Below are 16,533 nucleotides of genomic sequence, written 5' to 3'. Positions count from 1 at the left end.
CTCTCTCTCTCTCTCTCTCTCTCTGTGTGTCTCATGAATAAATAAAAAGATCTTTAAAAAAAACCTCAACAACACCAAAAACAATATATTTTATGTGATCTCACTTTTGAGAAAAATAAAAACTATATATGTGCACTTATATTTATATATATGAACAAAAAGATCTGAAAGGATCAAAATGTTCATGATGACTACTTCTAGAAATAGGATTTTGTGAGTTTGAGGGCATACTTTCCCTTCTTTATAAATTCTCTGCTTGATTTTAATTTCCCAGTTGTCATGTATAGAAGTATTTCAGACCTTTGACAATATATACACTTCACAGTTTTAAAGTGTATATAAATTTATATGCATGTATATATATGTATTTATGTTATATATAAATTATATGTACTTTCTGTAAAAGAAGTTCTAAACAAAAAAATGTAGGAAGTAAGTAAATTATTACCCAGAGATGATTATTGTTGAGTTTGGTGTACATATTTTTCCCAACTTATAAAGGTTTTTTTAAGTTTTTATTTTTATTTTAAAGTAATCTCTATGCCCAATATGGGGCTTGACTTCACAACCCTGAGATCAAGAGTTGCATGCTCTATGGAGTCAGGCAGGCACCCCTATATAGACATATTTTTTAAGTGAGATATTATACATGCTATTATACAAAGCAGTTTGTTTTTCCCTTAATATATTAACATTTTTCCATATACACTACTTTATGAGTGTACCTTAACTAAAGCTTATATAGTGCTCTATTGTATAAATATAGCATTTTTTTTTTTTAAGATTTTATTTATTCATGAGAGACAGAGAGAGAGAGAGAGAGAGAGGCAGAGACGCAGGCAGAGGGAGGAGCAGACTCCATGCAGGGAGCTGGACGTGGACTCGATCTGGGCTCTCCAGGATCACGCCCTGGACTGAAGGCGGCGCTAAACCGCTGAGTCACCAGGGCTGCCCTATAGCATAGTTTTTTAATCACCTCCCTATTGTCTTTAAAATTGGCTTCAGTTTTTCACCATTTTATTTTATTTATTTATTTTTAAGATTTTATTTATTCATGAGAGACAGAGAGAGAGAAAGGCAGAGACACTGGCAGAGGGAAAAGTAGGGCAGGGAGCCTGACGTGGGACTCGATCCCAGGTCTCCAGTATCCCGCCCTGGGCCAAAGGCGGCACTAAACCGCTGAGCTGCTGGGGCTGCCCAGTTTTTCACCATTTTAAAAACTGGTGGGGCCTGGGGCCACTGGGGGGCCTGGGTGGCTCAGTCAGTTAAGCATCTGCCTTGGGCTTAGGTCATGACCTCAGGATCTTGGGATCGAGTCCAGCATCACATCATATATCACATTGCATTGAATTGGGCTCCCTGCCTGCTTCTTCCTCTGCTTGCCACTCATTCTGCTTGTGTTCTCTCTCTGTGTCAAATAAATAAAATCTTAAAAAAAAAAAAAATCCTGCAGTCAACTCTGTATATGCTTTTTTTGCCCATTTATCCAGTTACTTTTTTTTTTTAAAGAAAAAATTCCTGTCCAGTTATTTCTGAAAGTACCAAGTCAAAGGGATATCTCTGTTCTTATTTTTATTCTTTGGGGGGGATATCTCTGTTTTTAAACATTTTGTTAAAAAAAATAAACATTTTGTTATATATTATCAAATTGCCCTCACAAAGCTGTTCTAAAGTATATTCTCTACAGCAATGAATGGGAATTCTTGTTTTTCCACATCTTTACCAACTGTGAGCCTTTTAAAAATCTTTGCCAAACTATAATAGAATCCTTTTAAGATGCATTAATTTGATTATTAGCAGAAATGTTTTTTAACAGCTTTATTGAGATATAATTAACATACCATAAAATCACCATTTTAGTAGGTATAGTTCAGTGGTTTGTAGTATATTTACAGAGTTGTACAACCATTACTGTTTAATTTAGAACACATTCATCACCCCAAAAAGAAATCATGTACCCTGGGATCCCTGGGTGGTGCAGCGGTTTAGCGCCTGCCTTTGGCCCAGGGCGTGATCCTGGAGACCCGGGATTGAGTCCCACATCGGGCTCCCGGTACATGGAGCCTGCTTCTCCCTCTGCCTGTGTCTCTGCCTCTCTTTCTCTCTCTCTCTCTCTCTTTCTCTCTGTGACTATCATAAATAAATAGATAAATAAATTTAAAAAAAAATCATGTACCCATTAGTCATCATTCCTCATTGCACCCTCTTGTCAGTCCCTAAGAACTATTAGTCTGCTTTCTATTTGTATGTATCTTGTCTTTTCTGGGTACTTTATATAAATAAAATCATTCAGTATAGGAACTTTTATTTCTGGCTTCTTTCACTTAGCATATTTGCAAGATTCATCTATGTTGTAGCATGTATCAGTATCCTTTTAATGACTGATTAACTTTGCATTTTCTTAGTATATCACATTTTGTTTATTCATCAATTGAAGGACATTTGGGTAACAAGTATTTTTAAAGCAGCGAACTTCATAATTCAAAAGTGATTGCTACTGCGCTATTTTAAAGATTCATTCTTTAGTATCATGGTAAACCCAACATTTTTTTCAGAGGTCATGTAATTCTTTTATAAGTAATTGCTAAAGGTGCAAATTCTGATTTTGGATTGTTTAACAGTTGGCAAGCCAGTGCATCTATTTACATTTTCCTCAAGAGATGTAGTGGGTAAATTAAATCCAGGTTTCCCTCACTATCCAAAAGTAGAGCATTCTAACAAAAACCTTTGGTAAGCCAAAAGGTATAAAGCAAAGAAGCAGTTAACCAGTAATTTATATGGAAAATTGTTTTAGCGTTCTCAGACTCAAAAAATAATTTTTCTGATACCTTAGGACAGATGTTGCTAATGAATGCACAAAGTAAATCAAGATAAAGCACAGATGCTCACCCACACAGTTCAAAGCTATGGCAGCTTGATACTAAGATGCTGAGTATCATTCCTCGGGGAAGGAGCTTGGTGATGGTGCTTTCCCTGCCTGGGTGCACTCTGCTTTTATAACAGTTTTTTTTTTTTTTTTCAAAAAATGCTGAAATACTATATTTGCTTTTCACTTTTTTTTTCAAATGCTGAAATACTATATTTGCTTTTCACTTTTTTTTAATTTTTTGTAAAAGTGAAAATCCTCTTTGGATTCTTTTGGTTAGCAAAAACAGGTACTAATATAGGTCTTTCATAAAAGTGAAGTGGCATAACAGAAGCTTTTGAAAAGCAGGGGATACCTGTACTCTATAAACCAGTGCTGTCTGAGAGGACTTTTTGGGAAGATGAAAATGCTTAGTCTAATACAGCAGTTGCATGGCTATTGAACACTTGAAAATGGTTAGCGTTACTGATTAACTGAATGTCTAATTTTAATTTAATTTTAAAGAGCTGTATGTGTGCCTAATGGCTGCAGGATTGGATAGTACACCTGTAATCAAAAAGTGTTGGTATAAATATCCCAGTTGCTAGAGCTTAAACACTTGGTAGTCTGTAAAGGGAATTATTCTGCATGTTGGAGATGTCAGTCACCAATTTAAATTGCTGCTTAGCTTTTTCTAAGACACCTGACGTGAGGTAATACATGAGGAAGCTTCTGTAACACTTAAGGAACGAGAAACTAGAAGTCGTGTCATCCAGTTGGTGCCTAATTGAAATCTAGTGGAACACAGATTTCTCCCTTATAGACAAAATTTTAGGGTGTTAACCAGTATAGTGAGAATAGCCAAATGCCTTTTATTTCTCGGTTTTCTTATGGAACTGATGCCTTTTTCAAAGTAGGTACCTTTTCTCATTGCTTTTCATAGAAGTTCTTAACATTCTCAGCTTTCAGTAGTATCTGTCATATTTCTAGAGGGAAAATCTGTATTGGAAGAATATTTAACTCTTTCTGGAGAAGTTGGAGCTGGGAGATGCCAATCTTTTACTGTATTCAGTCAGTCTCTCTTTTTTTTTTTTTAAAATTTTTATTTATTTATGATAGTCACACACAGAGAGAGAGAGAGAGGCAGAGACACAGGCAGAGGGAGAAGCAGGCTCCATGCACCGGGAGCCTGACATGGGATTCGATCCCGGGTCTCCAGGATCGCGCCCTGGGCCAAAGGCAGGCGCCAAACCGCTGCGCCACCCAGGGATCCCATTTTTTTCAAGATTTTATTTATTCATTCATGAGAGACACACAGAGAGAGGCAGAGACACAGGCAAAGGGAGAAGCAGGCTCCATGCAGGGAACCCGACGTGGGACTCAATCCCAGGTCTCCAGGATCATGCCTTGGGCTGAAGGCTGCGCTAAATCTCTGAGCCATGGGTCTGCCCATATTCAGTCAGTCTTAAACACCCTTTTTCTCTACTTTAAAATTACTGTTCTTCATTTTGAGGCAAGGTAAACAAAAGCAAAAATAAATTATTGGGACTACATTCAAATAAAAAGCTTCTGCATAACAAAGGAAACAGTCAACAAAACTAAAAGACAACCTACTGAATGGGGAAAGATACTTGTAAATGATGATATACGATAAGTGGTTAGTATCCAAAATGTATAAAGAATTTATACAACGCAGTATTTACAGGGCAGAATAAATGTCTTGGCTTTAGAACAGTATAAAAAAAACCCCAAATTTATACAGCCCAGTACCCAAAAAACAAATAATCTAACTAAAAATAGGCAGAAGACACGAACATACATTTCTCCAAAGAAGATGTGCATATGGCCAACAGACACATGAAAAGATGCTCAGCATCACTCATCATCAGGGAAACCAAATCAAAACCACAGTGAGATATCACCTTACACCTGTCAGAATGGCTAAAATATAAAACACAAGAAATATACGTGGTGGTGAGTATGTGGAGAAAAAGGAACCCTCATGCACTGTTGGTGGGCATGCAAACTGTTGTGGCCAGTGTGGAAAACAGTATAGAGGTTCCTCAAAAAAACTAAAAATAGAAATAGCATATGATCTAGTAATCACACTACTGGGTGTTTGCCCAAAGAATAAGAAAACACTAATTTAAAAGAATATACGAAAAAATTTTAAAAATAAATAAAAATATAAATAAATAAATAAATAAATAAATAAATAAATAAATAAATAAATAAATGTAAAATAATATATGTACCCCCATGTTTATGGCAGATTATAATAGCTAAGATATGGAAGCAGCCCAAGTGTCCATTGACATATGAATGGATGGAGAAGATGTGATATACACACATGCACACTGGAATATTATTGAGCCATAAACAAATGAAATCTTGCCATTTGCAACAACATGGATGAATCTAGAGAGTACAATGCTAAGCAAAATAAGCCAGTCAGAAAAAGACAAATACCATATGATTCGTTCATATGTGAAATTCACGAAAAATGAATAAAGGAAGAATAAAGAGACAAACCAGGGGCTCCTGGTTGGTTCAGGAGGTTGAGCAGCCAACTCTTGGTTTTGGCTTGGGTCATGATCTTAGGGTCTTGGAATTGAGTCCCATATCAGCTTCCACCTTCAGTGGGGAGTCTGCTTGAGATTCTCTCTTTCGCTTTGCCTCTGCCCCTCACCCCACACTTGTGCATTTTCTCTCCCCCTCAAATAAATAAATCTTAAAAAAAAAAAAAAAAAAAAAGAACAGAGACAAAAATCAGACTGCTGGGCATGGAGCCCAACACGGGCTTGAATTCATGACCCTGATATCAAGACCTAATCTGAGGGGATCCCTGGGTGGCTCAGCAGTTTGGCGCCTGCCTTTGGCCCAGGGCGCGATCCTGGAGTCCCAGGATCGAGTCCCGCGTCGGGCTCCTGGCATGAAGCCTGCTTCTCCCTCTGCCTGTGTCTCTGCCTCTCTCTCTCTCTCTCATAGATAGATAGATAGATAGATAGATAGATAGATAGATAGATAGATAGATAAATCTATCTTTAAAAAAAAAAAAGACCTAATCTGAGACAAGAGTTTTTCACTTAACCAACTAAGCCACTAGGCACCCCCAGATTCTTAACTATAGAAAACAAACAGATGGTTGCCAGAGAGGAGGTGGGTGGGGAAATGGGCGAAATAAGCAAAAGGATTAAGAGTACACTTATCTTGGGGCACCTGGGTGGCTCAGTAGGTTCTGTGTCCAACTCTTGGTTTCAGCTCAGGTCTCAGGGTCTTCGGGTGGAGCTGCACATCAGGTTCTGAGCTCAGTGGGGAGTCTGCTCAAGGATTCTCTCTCTTCACTTTCTGCCCTCCCCCTGCCCTTGTTCACTCTTTCTCTAAAATAAATCTTTAAAGAGTAGAGTTAATGCTTACAGAGATCTTGAGTCACTATATTGTTATACCTGAAACTAATATAATACTTTGTTAACTGAACTGGAATTAAAATTTAAAAATAAAAAAAATACTGTTTTTAAAACATGGACTCTTTTCTATAGGTCATTATTTAACCCAAAAGAATTATTATTTTTAGCTGTGAGGGCCGTTTATGAGTAAAGCAACAGCTATATCTATTATCAGCAGACTAGTATAGTTATAATTTGGAGTCATTTGACCTGAACACTGGGTTTTATTTTTTGTCACTTCTTCTATATTTTCTTTATGATTTTAAGTCTTTTCTCATAATTTTTGCCTCAATTTCTTTTTTTCCCCCTGTAAAACCAGAAATGGTAGTAGTGTATTTGTCTCTTTTGTAAAGATGTAAACAGTGAGTTATTAAGTATCTCACACTCTTAATTCAATATATTCTGGAAAGGCAACAGTGGTAACAAAAACAAAAAACAAAAAAAAGCCAGATTCAATCTTTCTAAGCTTCTGATTTCTCGTGTGTTAAACTGAAATAATATCAAAAACTAATAATACCTCATTCATGGAGTAGTTGTGAAGGCTAGATAAGGTAATGAAGGTAAAGCACTTAGCATAGTTTCTGGCATGTTTTAAGTACTCAGTAAATGTTTATTACCACTACTGAGATTACTGCTATTGGTCTGGTGGTTTCTATTGGCTTATCCAAAACTTAAATTTTAAAAGTGAGGTTTTTACGATAACTCCCAGTTATGAACTTTTTTTTTTTTTAAGATTTTATTTATTTATTCATGAGAGACACAGAGAGGCAGAGACACAGGCAGAGGGAGAAGCAGGCTTCCTGCAGGGAGCCTGACGTGTGACTCGATCCCAGGCCTCTGGGATCACACTCCAAGCCGAAGGCAGATGCTCAACCTCTGAACCACCCAGATGTCCCAGTTATGAACTTCCTATACGTAGTCTCTTTACACTTTTTTGTATTATCTGTTATATTTTTATTCTTCCATTTTCACAATTGTTCTTATCTATTAAAAGGTTTATGTTCAATAGAATCATGTTTTCAGATAATTTTTATGGGCAAATTTAAAAAATTTATCAGAAAAGTTCTCATTACCTAAATATATTTTTCTTCAAATTGTATTCAGAATACTAAAATTACAGAACTACTTCCTTGATAATTTTGAGGAGAGATTCACCTAATTTTCTCACTTTTTTTAGGTACTTTTAACAAATCAGATGACAACAAAGATTGATAGAAATCAGGCCTTGCTGGTTCCTGCATTGGGTGGGTAATTAATCATATAAGCATTTTTTAAAAGTTTTGTATTTATTTAAGTAATCTCCATAACCATCATAGGGCTTGAACTCACAACCTCAAGGTTAAGGGTCACATGTTCTTCTGAGAGCCAACCAGGTGCCCCCAGATAAGCATTTTAAATTTAACACATTTTTTTTCTCCCTCTTTCACGTGATGCTTATTGAGTACTATCAGCTCCACAAAAGCAGAGAGTGTATCAGTCTTATTCACTTATAAGTTTCAGTGTGGGGAAGCCCGGGTGGCTCAGCGGTTTAGTGCCGCCTTCAGCTCAGGGTGTGATTCTGGAGACCTGGGATCAAGTCCCACATCAGGTTCCCTGCATGGCGCCTGCTTCTCCCTCCGCTTATGTCTCTCATGAATAAATAAAATCTTAAAAGAAAAAGAAATGCTTTCTAAAAATAAAGAAAAAGTAAGTCTTAGTGTGGAGCACAATACCTTTAGATATTGACTCATTGTTTTAGTTATTTAATAAACATTTATTGAGCATTTACTGTTTGGCAACTATTGTGTCAGGTACCGAGCATATAAATATTCATAAGATGACTCTTGCCTTTAGAAAGTCTTAGGCAGGAGGAATGGTGAATTCATTAAAAAGTCACATACAGTGAATAGACTTAGGGCTCTTCCTAACCTCAGTCATGGTTTTGTTAGGATACAGTCCTTCGAGATTTTGCTTTTACTAAATTCTTTAAGAATATTTTGTCAGAGTTTTGCTTTCCTTCCAGTAGCCAGAAATATGTTGTTAGTAGTTCTGATAATGGAAGATTGACAAAATGTTGACTCAAACTATAAAGTTTTCTGAAAGCAAAAACAAAGGATAATGATCTATTTCTAAAGATAGGTAAAAATTTATTAATCTCAGGATGTTACCCATGTGTACAGGGGTTTTAAAAGTATAAGTATATTCTTGTGTTAAATTAGGTAAAGTAAAACTGTTTTGGTCAGAGGCATTCTGAGAGACTTAGAGCCTTGTCAGTAAGGCAGTTTACAGTTGTTTTGTTCTTGTTCCCACCAGGGGAAAGTTGGGGACATGCTGCTACAATACGGCTAATTTTTCACTGGGACCAAAAGCAAAGGTCAGTATAGAAACAGGTTAATAATTCTGAATATTGGGTTAATTACACTGAACAGTTATATTTTCTTAGATCTACAACAGTGGATGACATCTATAATGCCTCATGAATGAGAGTTTTTGTTGCCTTGTCCTTCATAACCTAGAGAAAATATAGAAACATGTTGTTAAACTGCACATTGAGCTAACATAGGAAGTTCTTTGGAATATTTAAATGATGGGGCGCACCTGAAATGAGTAGGTGGCCAAAGAATGCTACCTTCTATAGCTCTTTGAAATCAAGTACCATTTATTAGCCTTGCAAAAGGAGGTAGGTACTCTATGTTCCTAGAAAGGATTGAAAAAAGAATAAAATCAGGACAAAAGGAAAACTTTTGAGGTTAGCTTTTGGACTAATTTATGTGGAAAATAGGATGGTTTTTCCTAGTTGCTTAATATATTTCTTGTATGAAATTGAGTCTATTTTTGTTTTCTTTTGTATTTTGCTATCTTACTTCTGTTACCCAGTTACTTACCTGCCTTTCACAAGTATTGTTCTTTAAAATAAAACTATGACAGCATGAAACCTTTGTATTTGTTTTTAAAGCTGCTGAGCAAGTGAACAAACCAGCTTTCATTTTCTTTAAAATAGGCAAATGAAAGCTGTGGAGTTTTTTTATTCTACACTTCTAGAAATGTCAGATTTATGCCACCCCCTGTGCTTTGAGGTTAATTTGTATAATTGAAAGAACTTGGTTTGGAAATACTGTGATGAAAGGAAGAAATTGAGAAAGCATGTGGACAAAGATGGAAAAAAGGGTTGCTTAAATATATATCAGGTCTGGTCAGTGATACTGTCTTAGTTCTTTACCAATATTTCTTTGTTCTTTTCCTAACTAAAAAAAATCATGCCTGACCAAATTAGGTCTTACTTACTCTGAGTTCATAGCAGAATATATTACACTTACGTACATGTTTTGAAACTAATGCATGTGGTTTGTGTCTCTTTTAAAAATGTCATTTCCAAAAAAATAAAAATAAAAATGTCATTTCCTGGGGGTTCCCTGGGTGGCTCAGTGGTTTTCTGCCTGCCTTCACACCCAGGGCGTGATCTTGGAGACCCAGGATCAAGTCCCACATTGGGCTTCCTATATGGAGTCTGCCTCTCTCTGTGTCTCTCATGAATAAATAAATAAAATAAAAAATAAAAATGTCATTTCCAAAGAGCTCAGATACCTCTTTTTTTTTTTTCTCCCATAAAACATATTGCTTTACAATTGACTTCTATCCCCCAGTTCTCTAAATAAGTCATTGTATTCTGGATCACAAAAGGAATTCTTTCCTCAACAACGAACCCTATTGTAAATATTTGGCAACAGTTCTCCAGAACATATTGAACATACTGCTTATACTTTCCCAGATTCAGGTTTTCTTTCTTTTCTTTTTTTTTTTTAATCATTTGCTTGTTTGTTTGTTTGTTTATTCGTGAGAGACAGAGGCAGAAACACAGGCAGAGGGAGAAGCACGCTCCATGCAGGGAGCCCAATGTGGGACTCTATCTCGGGACTCCAGGATCAGACCCTGGGCCGAAGGCAGGCACCCAACCACTGAGCCACCCAGGGTTCCCCTCTTTCTTTTTTTAATATTTTTTATTTATTTTTGAGAGAGAGAGTGAGTGCGTGAGCAAAAAAGAGTGTGTGTACATATGCTCATGAGCACGGGGAGGGACAGAGGGAAAAGCAAATTCTTCACTGAGCAGGGAGTCCAGTGCAGGACTGTATTCCAGGCCCTGGGATCATGACCTGAGCTGAAGGCAGATGTTTAACTGACTGAGCAACCAGGCCCCCCAGATTGAGGTTTTCTGTAAAGTGCATCCCACTGTTCAAATGTTTTTAGGAATTCTCTTTGAACTAGTATATAGTGGTGGTCGTCCACTCTTATTCTACTATTAAATATTCACTAATAGAATACATCTAAAAAATAAAAATAATATAAGCAAAGCAAGATTGTTTCATCTTTTAATGCACTCATCAGAAGATGTTTGCCTTCTTTGTCAAATTCTAGAAGTTAGCATTGGTTGGGTATCCACGAGATCAGAAAATTATGCTTACTCTTTAAGAGTTATCCATTTTGTGACTTTCAGCTTCTCACTCATCCTTTCCAAGAAATTGGAGAATGGTGTTGAAGACTGACATTGAATTAGATGGATGTAGGGGAAATCTGTTCCATAAGTTTTTTCTATATCCCAGACTATGATTTTAGTGACTGCTTGCTTATGCTAGGTACTTAACTGGTCAGTTAATATACTTTTCATAAATTCCCTTCAATAACTCTGAAGGATCTATATGTACATAGAGGTGAGAAGACCAAGGCTGCCCAGACAGATTAACCAAGAGTAATTAATAACCACCATTCTTTTGAATATTTATTAACTGTCCTTTATTGTGCTAAAAAGCATTATATATGTGTGTGTGCATATATATATATATATATATATATATATAGTACTTCATTTTATTTTCCAAATAACTCTATGAAATTAGTAGTAGTATCCACATTTTATAGCTGACTATATAAAAGAGTCTGTTTCTTTTCCTAAAACTGCTGTTTCTACAATGTAATTAAAGTATTGTGGGGATCCCTGGGTGGCGCAGCGGTTTGGCGCCTGCCTTTGGCCCAGGGCGCGATCCTGGAGACCCGGTATCGAATCCCACATCAGGCTCCCGGTGCATGGAGCCTGCTTCTCCCTCCGCCTGTGTCTCTGCCTCTCTCTCTCTCTCTGTGACTATCATAAATAAATAAAAATTAAAAAAAAAAAAGATTATTGTGTTGATTGCCAGCAAATCTGAAAGTATAGCTCTTATTCTCATTTTTAGATAAAATCCCTTTTCTCCAAACAGCCCCCCCCCCTCCGGCTGGGGATATATAAGTAATGTGCATACTTTATTATAATTAAAATAAGTTGACCTCATTTATTAGAATTAAAATAGTTTTGTTCTTCATTGTTTGAAACCAGTCATCTTAAAAAAAAAAAAGAGACAGACCAGTTATTATTAAGTCATTAAAGTTGCATGAAATCTTGTATGTGTTTTAAAATTTAGTTTATCTTGAAAGGACAAAAATAGAAATTCACACTGGGAAAACAGTTATAAAAATGAACACTTCCAGTTTAAGCAGAAAACTAAAAACCTTAAGTAGCCAAATTTATATTGAGAGTTGAACCTTAGTGTCCCATCTTATGTTCCAGTCCCCCTCTTTCACTGGAAACACCTGAGTTTTTACCTTTTGACTAACAATGAAATGACACTCCCAACAGTTATTCAAATAAGTACTTTTGTCTCTTTCCTGTATATTATGTGGGGTTTTCCTCCAATTTGCATATTCATGATAACATGAGACTGAGATTGTTCAAAATTATATCACTTTTTGCCAAGAAGATCTGGTGGTAGAATGGAGTAATATATCAACACCCCCACACAGTGTTTCATATGTGTGCTCAGCTTTAGAGCACAAATTGTGCTTCTGTCTTATTTCTTCCTGACCCAAACTGTAGTTCAGCCTTATGTTAATAAGCTTCATCTCAGCTGAGGCCATGAGCCAAGTGATTCTTTGGTTCAATTTGTTTAAAAAGATCTCTTGAAATGCAGATATGAAATATAAAATCTTATTTTTACCTAGGAATTTGAGGAAGCTTTTCACCCTGAATATTTAGTGCCCACTTGACTTTAGGATTTTTAATAAATATGTAAAAGCTTCTTAAAAGCTTATTTACTTTTTAAATAATTTTCTCAGAAAATTCAGATGTGAGACACTGGGTGGCTCAGTTGGTTAAGCGTCTGCCTTTGACTCAGGTCATGATATCAGAGTCCTGGGATTGAGCCCCACATTGGGCTTTCCGCTCAGCAAGAAGCCTACTTATCCCTCTCCCTCTGCCTACTGCTTCTCCTGCTTTTTCTCTCTCTCTGTCAGATAAAAAAAATCTTAAGAAAAAGAAAAAAGAAAATTCAGATGTATCTTTTTTGGACATATGGTAATATTGAGGTGATTTAGATACTAATTTTTCAGAATAAGTTTAGCTAATTTTTGTTTTATTCAATCAAAAAGATTTTTAAATAAGGCAGATTAAAATACACCATGTCTCTGTTTTTCTTATATATGTATGCATATATATGTTTTTTTCTTATATATATATGCATATATATATGTATATATATATATATAACTTTTACTTATTTATTTTTAATTTTTTAAAGTAATCTTTGTGCCCAAACTGGGGTTGCAGCTTACAACTTGGAGGTCAAGAGTCACATGCTCTATCAACTGAGCCAGCCAGGCACCCTAATTTTTCTGTTATGTTTTGTATTAAAGTTAGAATTATCAACCCAGGGGCACCTGGGTTGGTCAGCAGTTGAGCGTCTGCCCTTGGTTCAGGTCATGATCCTGGGGTCCTGGGATTGAGTCCTGTAGCAGGCTCCTCACAAGGAGCCTCTCTCTCTGTGTCTCTCGTAAATAAATAAGTAAAATCTTAAAAAAAACCCAAAACTGGGGCAGCCCGGGTGGCTCAGCGGTTTAGCTGAGCCACCCGGTTTAGGATCACCCGGTTTAGGATCGAGTCCCATGTCAGGCTCCCTGCATGGAGCCTGCTTCTCCCTCTGTCACCACCCCCCTCTCTGTCTCTGTCTCTCATGAATAAATAAATAAAATATTTAAAAAAATGTTTAAAAAACAAAACAAAACAGCAAGACAGATGAGAGAAACCGATTGTTTACTATCCAAGCCACACTCAAGCCTTCTTGGTAGCCTATAACCAAGTGCCTTGAACCAAGTAAAAAATAAACACCAAGCAGCCAGTAAAAAAGTCAGTATTATATGTAAATGACCCTTTTAACTCTGAGAGTTTATGATTTTCTCTAAGGTAGAATCTGCATTTTGTGCAGTTATATCAGTTGTTTAAAACTGGTAAATTGTGGGGCACCTGGCTGGCACAGTTGGTAGATTATGCAACTCTTGATCTTGGGGTTGTGAGTTCAAGCCCCATGTTGGGTATAGGGCCACTTAAAAATTTATTTTTTAATTAAATTGTGGTAAATTGTACATATCATAAAACGTATCAGTTTAATCGTTTAAGTGTACAGTTTAGTGGCATGAAATACATTCACATTATTGTGCAGTCATCACCACCATCCATCTCCAGAACGTTTTCATCTTCCCCAACTGAAACTGTTCCCATTTAACACCAGCTCCCTATTCTCCCCTCCCCCAGCCTGTAGCAACAGTATTCTACCTTCTGTCTATGAATTTCACTACTGGGGGCACCTCATGTAAGTGGAATGATACAATATTTGTCCTATTGTGTCTGGCCTTTTTTTCACTTAGCATAGTTTTCAATATTCATTGTTACATGTGACAAGAATTTCTTTCCTTTTCAAGACTAATTAATATGACATTATATGTATAAACTACATTATTAAAAAAGATTTTATTTATTCATGAGAGAGAGAGAGAGAGGCAGAGACACAGGCAGATGGAGAAGCAGGCTCCATGCAGGGAGCCTGATGTGGGACTCGATCCTGGGTCTCCAGGATCACACCCCAGGCTGAAGGTGGCACTAAGCTACTGGGGCTGCCCTATAAACTACATTTAATTTATTGATCCATCTGTCAGACTCTTGGGTTGCTTCTATCTTTGCCTATTATGAATAAATTATATCAGTTTTAAAGTAATTTTTTAAAAGGTTTTATTTATTTATTCATGAGAGAGAGAGAGAGAGGCAGAGACATAGGCAGAGGGAGAAGCAGGCTTCATGCAGGGAGCCTGATACGGGGCTTGATCCTGGGACTCCGGGATCATACCCTGAGCCAAAAGCAGACGCTCAACCACTGAGCCACTCAGGCATCCCAGTTTTAAAGTTATTTTGAAAGATACTTTAAAAGTTTTTGCTTAGGAGGCACCTGAATGGTTTAATTGATGAAGCATCCAGCTCTTGGTTAATCTCAGGGTTGTGAGATTGAGCCCCATGTCTGACTCCCTGCTTAGTGTGGAGTTTCTTAAGATTCTCTCCTTCTCCTTCTACCCTTCCCCCCCACTCTCTCTCAAATAAGATATTATTAATAATAAGATAATATTAATAAATAAAATATTAAAGAAAAAGTTTGGGGTGGCTCAGTCACATCTGGGTGGCTCAGTCACATCTGCCTTTGGCTCAGGTCATGATCCTGGAGTCCCAGGATCAAGCCCCACATTGGGCTCCCTGCTCAGTGGGGAGTCTGCCTCTCCCTCTGCCCATCACTCCGCTCCTGCTCTCTCTTTCTTGCTTTCTTTCTCAAATAAATAAATAAATAAAATCCTTAAAAAAAGTTTTTGCTTAGGCCACCTTGCTAGCTCAGTCTGTAGAGTATGTGCCTCTTGATCTTGGGGTCAGAAGTTCAAGCCCCACGTTGGGCATAGAGATTACTCAATTAAAAATTTGTTTTAATAATTTAATAAAAGTTTTTGCTTTATTTATTTATTTATTTTTAAAAGATTCATTCATTTTTTCATGAAAGACACAGACTGAGATAGAGAAACAGAGACATAGGCCGAGGGAGAAGCAGGCTCTTCGCAGGGAGCCCGATGCAGGACTCAATCCTGGATCCCAGGATAACGATCTGAGCCAAAGGCAGGCACCCAATCACTGAGCCACCCAGGCGTCCCACTTATGTTTATTAATATTACAATATTTGAGCAAAGTTAATAAGAGCTCAGAATGTTATTTTTATTTTTTTAAAGATTTTATTTATTTACTCATGAAAGACAGAGAGAGAGGCAGAGATACAGGCAGAGGGAGAAGGAGGCTCCGATGTGGGACTCGATCCTGGGTCTCCAGGATCACACCTTGAGCCAAAGGCAGATGCTCAACTGCTGGGCCATCTAGGCATCCCAGAGCTTAGAATTTTAAATCTAAGTACTTTCAGCTTTCAGTTTTATATTACTTTGTGGACTATTTATTTATTTTATTTTTTTTTAATTTTTTTTTATTATTATTTATTTATGATAGTTACAGAGAGAGAGAGAGAGAGGCAGAGACACAGGCAGAGGGAGAAGCAGGCTCCATGCACCGGGAGCCCAATGTGGGATTCGATCCCGGGTCTCCAGGATCGCGCCCTGGGCCAAAGGCAGGCGCCGAACCGCTGCACCACCCAGGGATCCCGTTTGTGGACTATTTAATAAGAATATACCTAAACAGACTTTGTTCTGTCATGACAGAATCTGACAGTGATTCTTTTGGACATAATAATTTTTAAGAATATATCTTCTTGATTATTTGTATTAGTATGATATGAGTATGTGTTCATTTATATCCCAAGAAATTGTCTTAATACTTGTATCATAACACACAAAAAGTATACAGTTACTGCAGAAAGTTGGAAAAACAAACAAAAAAGCAACCTTTATCTTGTAATAACAACTTTTTTTAAAAAAAATTTTTATTTATTTATGATAGTCACACACACAGAGAGAGAGAGAGACAGAGACACAGGCAGAGGGAGAAGCAGGCTCCATGCACCGGGAGCCCAATGTGCGATTCGATCCTGGGTCTCCAGGATCGCGCCCTGGGCCAAAGGCAGGCGCCAAACCGCTGCGCCACCCAGGGATCCCAAAACTTAACTTTTTAATTGTAGTCTTTTTGTTTGTTTAAAGATTTTATGACATGGCAGAGGGAGAGGCAGGCTTCCCACTGGGAGCCTGATGTGGGACTCAATCCTGGAACTCCAGGATCACGACCTAAGCCAAAAGCAGACGCTCAACCACTGAGCCACCCAGGCATTCCTTGATTGTAGTCTTGTAGTATTTTTTCTATACATGTTTACTCATAAATGTGGGCTCATACAGCGTAACTTTTACTTAAAATGTATTAATATATACTTACTTAAT

The 16,533-nt window shown here is 37.2% G+C and overlaps 1 protein-coding gene across 3 annotated transcripts in view; it reads left to right on the top strand.

Moving 5' to 3' along the window:
• RAD51C (RAD51 paralog C) overlaps nt 1-16,533 on the top strand; it is a 40,180-nt gene that overhangs the window by 21,015 nt on the left and 2,632 nt on the right. For all 3 annotated transcript variants that reach the window (XM_041727170.1, XM_041727169.1, XM_041727168.1), the window contains 2 exons: nt 7,469-7,535; nt 8,584-8,644. In XM_041727170.1, the coding sequence (XP_041583104.1) occupies nt 7,469-7,535; nt 8,584-8,644 (128 nt within the window). The remainder of the gene's footprint in view (nt 1-7,468; nt 7,536-8,583; nt 8,645-16,533) is intronic.

Source organism: Vulpes lagopus, chromosome 12, assembly GCF_018345385.1.
Source record: "Vulpes lagopus strain Blue_001 chromosome 12, ASM1834538v1, whole genome shotgun sequence".
Classification (NCBI taxonomy): domain Eukaryota; kingdom Metazoa; phylum Chordata; class Mammalia; order Carnivora; family Canidae; genus Vulpes; species Vulpes lagopus.
This window is presented reverse-complemented; position numbering and strand designations above follow the sequence as displayed.